Source organism: Aegilops tauschii, chromosome 3, assembly GCF_002575655.3.
Source record: "Aegilops tauschii subsp. strangulata cultivar AL8/78 chromosome 3, Aet v6.0, whole genome shotgun sequence".
Lineage (NCBI taxonomy): Eukaryota > Viridiplantae > Streptophyta > Magnoliopsida > Poales > Poaceae > Aegilops > Aegilops tauschii.
The window spans coordinates 323,775,461-323,784,277 of NC_053037.3; the positions used below are offsets into that span (position 1 = coordinate 323,775,461).

The 8,817-nt window shown below is 48.3% G+C and overlaps 1 protein-coding gene across 1 annotated transcript; it reads left to right on the top strand.

Annotated features, from left to right (window-relative positions):
• The first annotated feature begins 6,804 nt into the window (after positions 1-6,804).
• Positions 6,805-8,271, top strand: LOC109785807 (uncharacterized). Its single transcript, XM_020344392.4, has 2 exons — positions 6,805-7,669; positions 7,759-8,271. Exons 1-2 carry the CDS (start codon positions 6,904-6,906, stop codon positions 7,815-7,817), a joined length of 825 nt encoding a protein of 274 aa, XP_020199981.1. The 5' UTR covers positions 6,805-6,903; the 3' UTR covers positions 7,818-8,271.
• Positions 8,272-8,817: the final 546 nt, after the last annotated feature.

Genomic DNA, 8,817 nt, shown 5'->3' on the forward strand with positions numbered 1-8,817 from the left:
ACCGTCTCGCATCAAACAAGATCCAGATATAATGTTCATGCTCAACGCTGGCACCAAATAACAATTATTTAGGTCTAATACTAATCACGAAGGTAGATGTAGAGGTAGCGTGCCGACGGCGATCACATCGACTTTGGAACCGTTTCCCACGCGCATCGTCACCTCGTCCTTGGCCAGTGTTCGCTTAATCCGTAGTCCCTGTTTCGAGTTGCAAATATTAGCAACAGAACCAGTATCAAATACCCAGGTGCTACTGCGAGCTCTGGTAAGGTACACATCAATAACATGTATATCACATATACCTTTGTTCACCTTGCCATCCTTCTTATCCGCCAAATACTTGGGGCAGTTCCGCTTCCAGTGACCAGTCTGCTTGCAGTAGAAGCACTCAGTCTCAGGCTTAGGTCCAGATTTGGGTTTCTTCTCCTGAACAGCAACTTGCTTGCTGTTCTTCTTGAAGTTCCCCTTCTTCTTCCCTTTGCCCTTTTTCTTGAAACTAGTGGTCTTATTGACCATCAACACTTGATGCTCCTTTTTGATTTCTACCTCCGCTGCCTTTAGCATTGCGAAGAGCTCGGGAATTGTCTTATTCATCCCTTGCATGTTATAGTTCATCACGAAGCTCTTGTAGCTTGGTGGCAGTGATTGAAGAATTATGTCAATGACGCTATCATCCGGAAGATTAACTCCCAGTTGAATCAAGTGATTGTTATACCCAGACATTTTGAGTATATGCTCACTGACAGAACTATTCTCTTCCATCTTGCAGCTGTAGAACTTATTGGAGACTTCATATCTCTCAATCCGGGCATTTGCTTGAAATATTAACTTCAACTCTTGGAACATCTCATATGCTCCATGACGTTCAAAACGTCGTTGAAGACCCGGTTCTAAGCCGTAAAGCATGGCACACTAAACTATCGAGTAGTCATCAGCTTTGCTCTGCCAGACGTTCATAACCTCTGGTGTTGCTCTTGCAGCAGGCCTGGCACCCAGCGATGCTTCCAGGACGTAATTCTTCTGTGCAGCAATGAGGATAATCCTCAAGTTACGGACCCAGTCCGTGTAATTGCTACCATCATCTTTCAACTTTGCTTTCTCAAGGAACGCATTAAAATTCAACGAAACAACAACACGGGCCATCTATCTACAATTAACATAGACAAGCAAGATACTATCAGGTACTAAGTTCATGATAAATTTAAGTTCTATTAATCATATTACTTAAGAACTACCACTTAGATAGACATCCCTCTAATCATCTAAGTGATTACGTGATCCAAATCAACTAAACCATAACCGACCATCACGTGAAATGGAGTAGTTTTCAATGGTGAACATCACTATGTTGATCATATCTACTATATGATTCACGCTCGACCTTTCGGTCTCAGTGTTCCGAGGCCATATTTGCATATGCTAGGCTCTTCAAGTTTAACCTGAGTATTCTGCATGTGCAAAACTGGCTTGCACCCGTTGTAGATGGACGTAGAGCTTATCACACCCGATCATCACGTGGTGTCTGGGCACGACGAACTTTGGCAACGGTGCATACTCAGGGAGAACACTTTTATCTTGAAATTTAGTGAGAGATCATCTTATAATGCTACCGTCAAACAAAGCAAGATAAGATGCATAAAAGATAAACATCACATGCAATCAATATAAGTGATATGGCCATCATCATCTTGTGCTTGTGATCTCCATCTTCGAAGCACCGTCATGATCACCATCGTCACCGGCGCGACACCTTGATCTCCATCGTAGCATCGTTGTCGTCTCGCCAACTATTGCTTCTACGACTATCGCTACCGCTTAGTGATAAAGTAAAACAATTACATGGCGATTGCATTGCATACAATAAAGCGACAACCATATGGCTCCTGCCAGTTGCCGATAACTCGGTTACAAAACATGATCATCTCATACAATAAAATTCAGCATCATGTCTTGACCATATCACATCACAACATGCCCTGCAAAAACAAGTTAGATGTCCTCTACTTTGTTGTTGCAAGTTTTACGTGGCTGCTACGGGCTTAGCAAGAACCGTTCTTACCTACGCATCAAAACCACAACGATAGTTTGTCAAGTTGGTGCTGTTTTAACCTTCGCAAGGACCGGGCGTAGCCACACTCAGTTCAACTAAAGTGAGAGAGACAGACACCCGCCAGTCACCTTTAAGCAACGAGTGCTTGCAACGGTGAAACCAGTCTCGCGTAAGCGTAAGCGTAATGTCGGTCCGGGCCGCTTCATCTCACAATACCGCCGAACCAAAATATGACATGCTGGTAAGCAGTATGACTTATATCGCCCACAACTCACTTGTGTTCTACTCGTGCATATAACATCAACGCATAAAACCAGGCTCGGATGCCACTGTTGGGGAATGTAGTAATTTCAAAATTTTCCTACGCACACGCAAGATCATGGTGATGCATAGCAACGAGAGGGGAGAGTGATTGTCCACATACCCTCATAGACCGAAAGCGGAAGCGTTAACACAACGCGGTTGATGTAGTCGTATGTCTTCACAATCCGACCGATCAAGTACCGAACGCACGGCACCTCCGAGTTCAGCACACGTTCAGCTCGATGACGTCCCTCGAACTCCGATCCAGCCGAGTGTTGAGGGAAAGTTTCGTCAGCACGACGGCGTGGTGACAATGATGATGTTCTACCGACGCAGGGCTTCGCCTAAGCACCGCTACGATATTATCGAGGTGTAATATAGTGGAGGGGGGCACCGCACACGGCTAAGAGATCAATGATCAATTGTGTGTATAGAGGTGCCCCCCTGCCCCCGTATATAAAGGAGCAAGGGGGGTTCGGCCGGCCAAAGGGGAGAGGCGCGCCAGGAGGAGTCCTACTCCTACCGGGAGTAGGACTCCCCCTTTTTCCATGTTGGACTAGGAGAGAGAGGGGGAAGAGGTGGAGGGGAGGAAGGAAAGGGGGGGGCGCCCCCCTCTCCTTGTCATATTCGGACTGGGGGGGAGGGGCGTGCGGCCCTGCCCTGGCCTCCTCTCCTCTCTTCCACCTAGGCCCACTAAGGCCCATTAAGTTACCGGGGGGGTTCCGGTAACCTCCCGGTACTCCGGAAAAATCCCGATTTCACCCGGAACACTTCTGATATCCAAACATAGGCTTCCAATATATCAATCTTTATGTCTTGACCATTTCGAGACTCTTCGTTATGTCTGTGATCACATCCGGGACTCCGAACAACCTTCGGTACATCAAAACATATAAACTCATAATATAACTGTCATCGTAACGTTAAGCGTGCGGACCCTACGGGTTCGAGAACTATGTAGACATGACCGAGACACCTCTCCGGTCAATAACCAATAGCGCAACCTGGATGCTCATATTGGCTCCCACATATTCTACGAAGATCTTTATCGGTCAGACCGCATAACAACATACGTTGTTCCCTTTGTCATCGGTATGTTACTTGCCCGAGATTCGATCGTCAGTATCTCGATACCTAGTTCAATCTCGTTACCGGCAAGTCTCTTTACTCGTTCCGTAATACATCATCCCGCAACTAACTCATTAGTTACAATGCTTGCAAGGCTTATAGTGATGTGTATTACTGAGTGGGCCCAGAGATACCTCTCCGACAATCGGAGTGACAAATCCTAATCTCGAAATACGCCAACCCAACAAGTACCTTTGGAGACACCTGTAGAGCACCTTTATAATCACCCAGTTACGTTGTGACGTTTGGTTGCACACAAAGTGTTCCTCCGGTAAACGGGAGTTGCATAATCTCATAGTCATAGGAACATGTATAAGTCATGAAGAAAGCAATAGCAACATACTATACGATCGAGTGCTAAGCCAATGGAATGGGTGAAGCCAATCACATCATTCTCCTAATGATGTGATCCCGTTAATCAAATGACAACTCATGTCTATGGCTAGGAAACATAACCATCTTTGATCAACGAGCTAGTCAAGTAGAGGCATACTAGTGACACTCTGTTTGTCTATGTATTCACACAAGTATTATGTTTCCGGTTAATACAATTCTAGCATGAATAATAAACATTTATCATGATATAAGGAAATAAATAATAACTTTATTATTGCCTCTAGGGCATATTTCCTTCATAAGTGTCCTTAGCTCAAGGGAATAAGGTGAAGACGTGGTCTTCTGAGTTCAATCTCAGGCTCCCTAACCAGACGTACAGTTGTGACAGCAACTGGAACTGGTCTAGCAAATCCTTGTCTTCATCAAGCAACTGGTTCTACCCCCTACCTCCTTTATATTTCAGTTTGTCTTCGTGAAGTCATTACTTGTTTGCCTGGTCTGTTTGACTTCAGTGTGCGAAGACTTTTACCTGTTTGGCTTCATACTGTCTTCCATTCCGATATGTTCTACTAAGCTGTTATTAATCTTCGTGCTTTCATTATATTGCTTACTTGACTATGGTCTGTCTAGAGTAGTTTATCTTCCGCTGCTTATCATATAGGTTCCGTTTGATTGTCTGTCTTCAAAGACCTCATGTTTTGAAGACTTTCATAAAAATCCCCTATTCACCCCCCTCTAGTCGATAACTAGCACTTTCAGTAGTGAACCACCTCAAAGTTATCTTTCCGATCAATCTATTGAGACATCCCTATAAATGTCACAAATAGCCCTAAATATCGTACTACAATAACACCGTATGATACGCATCAATCAACTCTAATGTCACCTAGATACTCTAATATCACCACAAGTATCTGTGAGTTAATTATTTGATATGCATCAAACAATTGGTTTATAATATTCAATCCAACACAAAGAACTTTAAAGCTTACCCCAAAGTTTTTATCGGAGAAAGTAGGACGAAAAAACGTGTATCAACACTATAAAAAAAGCACTTCCGTGATAATACGTGTTTATCACAGTAGGTCACGTTTTCTCTCATGCACGTACATCCATAATAATATTGTTGGAAATATGCCCTAAAGGCAATAATAAAGTGGTTATTATTATATTTCCTTAATCATGATAAAGATTTATTATTCAGGTTGTGATTGGGCATGCGATTCGGCGCTTGTGTGATCCGGCGCGTTGTGTGAATTGAAATACATTTGAATTTGAATTTGAATTTACGCGGACGGACAGGGAAGAAAATTAACGATTGCAGTTGGAGATGCCTTGAAAGCGCTTGAAGCATATAGGGTGGTTGTACACCGTCGTACGTCCAGTTCACGACGGACCCCGGGGTCTAGACTAGTACTGTACCGCTCCGGCGCTTCCACGGGTCGGTCAAGCCGAATAATTGCAGTTTTTGACCCGATGCACTGTAGATGGGCTGGACCAGACGAGGGGACGGAGAGGGAAAGGAAGAAGACCGCAGGCGGAAAAGGCTGTAAAAGCTTGCGCCATGGACTTGGACTCATCATCTCATCTACTCTAGTCAAGTGCGTGCTCCGCTTCGTCTGCAGCTGCGCCTGCACTGCAGCGCCCCTCACCTGGTGCCCGCCCGTCAATTCCCATCGAACGGAGGAGCAGGCGGCCACTCCTCCGCAGCAAAATTGAAATCCTGTGGTAGAGCAGATGTTTTACTCTTTTTATGAAGCTTCTGTGTGCGGTGTGGCCTGGCCTTGCAACTTTGGCTGGCCCCGGGACCGGATGGGAGGGCTCTCGCGTCTCTTCTCTTTCCATGCATTGCACAGGACATGCTAGTACTATGATAAACACACAAGTAGCCCGTCCCCCGGGGGCCACGAACCAAAAAATATCACTTGAAATCGTACTGCCAGCCATGATTTTTTTCAAGAAAGCGAGGACCTTACCGCAGTTCTCATTTTGTATGGATAGTGCCCTGGTTAGCATCAACTTCAACTTTGTGTCACCGGTCATCAGTATCGATCATGAGGCGACGAGTTATAAACACGAAACGTACATCCCCGGATCGCCCTTTCCCCAAAAAGAAAGTGTTATTCTTTTGCAAGCGAGAAAGAACCGAAACGACTGACAAAATATATGTATCCCACAACCGCAGTGTAGATCACATTTGTTTAGTTTATTTATTTTCGGACTTTGCTTAGCTAGTCGGTAATGCAACATGATGAACGACGCAGAATGGTACGCCACATGCATCCTCTGGATATTGGGTAGGTGGGGATGAGACAAAAGTAAAATCCGGGACGATTGACAATTTGGCATGCTTCTCCACAACTAATAGCGTCACACACACACACACACACACACACAAAAAGAAAAGACTAGCATCAGACCCGGGCCACGCAGAGTTTGCTGTGAGCCTCACCGACTTGTGGTTTGGTCATTCTGAAGACCGGCGTTCCAGTTTTTCATCACCGGAAACGCGCAATACAATGACATTTCAGCCTTGAAAATCCCCTAGTCAGTCTCCCGGAGCAGGAGCTGTTGCATGCTTCCGCCACGCAGGATCGCCGGCTTGCCAATCACGGCCCGTCCTGCGGCGGACGCCTAGTGGTTTTCAGTTTCAGTTTCAGAAGAATTCCAGCACCAACAAAATCATTGAAATTCAGATAGTTCAGTATGCGTTTCGACCAAAAGGCTGAAATATTCATCTGGAGACAGTTAAAAATTAAAGAAATGAAATTATTTTTCAAAAATATTTAAATTCATGTGTACCACTGAAATTGCTTAAATACTTTGGCCGAGAGGTAAATATTTCAGTGATTGCTGAAATTAATGAAACTCGTCACTGAAAGTGAAGACCAACAAACATAGAACGAAACCGCAAACGAAGAAAACCCCGAGCCTTTCTTCAAAGTTACACACATCTGCCTTTGCCGCTCCCGTTTAAAAGCCACTACCACCACCACCACCACCACCACCAGTCCACCACCCACGCAAACGCCAAAGCCGCACGCACACTCACACGCACGTCCAAAGCGAAGGACGGGAGCGCGCTCATGCACATCCTCCGCCTGCTCGCGGCGCGGCGCTTCCGCCGCCGCGCCGTGTCCACGATCAGAGCGAGCGCGACGGCGCCGGCCACCCCGTGCCCGTGCGGCTACGGCGAGGACGAGGGCCCATTCTTCGACCTCGACCTGTCGTGCTGCTCCGCCTCCGCCTCCGCGCCCGCGTCCAGCGCCGAGTCGAGCTCCGAGTCCGAGGACTCCTCCTGCGCCGGCGAGGTCGACTTCGTCATCCTGCTGCAGCGGAGCTGCTCCGCGTCGCCGTCCTACGACGAGCGCCTCTCCTTCAGCCGCTGCGGGTGGGGGGGAGCGCCCCCGCCGGCCAAATTCTGCGCGTCCGAGCCCAGCGGCGACGCCGCACGGTTCAGCACCAGCAGGCGCGGGAAGCTGCGCACGCTCAGCTTCGGATCCGCCAAGGCCGCCTTCTACGGCGGCCGCGCCAGCTTCTCCCGGAGCTCCAACAGCACGCGCTCGGCGAGGCTCTTCGCCGCGTACGCGCACGGCTCGCCGGACCAAGAGCAGGAGGAAGCCAAGAGGGCGCCCTCGGCCGACGTGATCAGGCGGTGCCTGAGCAAGATCTCGAGGCGGTTGCGGAGGGTGGCGCCTGGCGCTGCTGCTGCCGTGGACGTCCGGCTGCGGAAGAGCCGCTCGGTGTCCGCGGCGCAGTCGTCGTCGCCAGCTCGCCGGGACGACTCGCTCCTGGAGCAGCAGGACGGCATCGCGGGCGCCATCGCGCACTGCAAGGAGTCGATCCACCGTGGTGCGTGACCGCTGGCTTCGTTCCTTGCCTCCGTGAACTCGTTGGTTGATGAAGCCGTTCTGACGTTCGTTTCACTTTGCTCTGTGCAGCGTCCATGTCGGAGCGCGACTCGTCGCTGCTGCGGTCCCGGAGTGACCCAGGAACATAACTTGCACTCTCAAAGCTATTTTCCCCGGTGGGTTCGCATGCTTTGCCACCATTTCGCTTCGGAATCGTGGAGGAAGCGAGGACGAAGTTTCGCGGTGAATTTCGCAAAGGAAGCAATGAAGGACGAAGTAGTACAAAAAATTGTTAAAGAGCATGCGGTGGTTTAGGAAGCTAGCGAGATCTTCTTTTGTGTGTGGGTGAGTTCTTTTCTAAGTAGTTTAGGCGTGGGGAAAGGCCGAAAGAGCTCCTTTTAGGCTCTTTTCGCCACCTCCCACATGTACAAGCGTCGTGGAGTTGTGCCAGTTTAATCCTACTTTCGTTCGTTCTTTTTTTTTCCTTATTCATCTTTTCGTCTTGTACAAGAGATTTGTAACACGACCTTTCGTGTGTGTAATTAGGCACTCCGCTCCTAGTACACTCCTAGCCTATTGACACAGAGCATGAGTCATGGTGTATCATTGCTTCCATTTCCATGGCCACGTCCAACTGTCGCTTGAATATGTGCACACGCACACTTACACGTACGAGATGCTAAAATTCGGCCTCTTGTGCGTGCAAGAACTTGGGGTACGTAGTGGTTTCTTCTTGGCTCTTTGGTCTCGTCTAAAAGGAAGCTGTTCTCTTCTTGCTTGTGCCAAGCAAAGCAGAGGGGAAACGGAAGGTTTGGATCTCGGGAAAGCTGAAAAGGCACCCGGGCCCTTCCGCGGCGCCATGATGGGTGATGAGCCGGTGCTGGTGGAGACAGGGCCGGAAATTGCACAAGAGCGATGTGTGTACGTACGATGTGGGTGGCGAGGACAAAGATCTGCGCGTGATTCTCTTGTGAGGCCAAGGGGTCTCGGCTGCTCGGGGAACCGCGCTGCGCCCATTTCTTTCGGCTTTGTTTATCTCCATGCTCGTTTTGCTTTCTTTTGTTGCGCCTTTCGTTCGTTTACTTCCTCCTGTTTATCCCCGACCCCATCCCCCTCCTGTGCGTCTGTGTGCGAGGCGAGGGGGAAAAG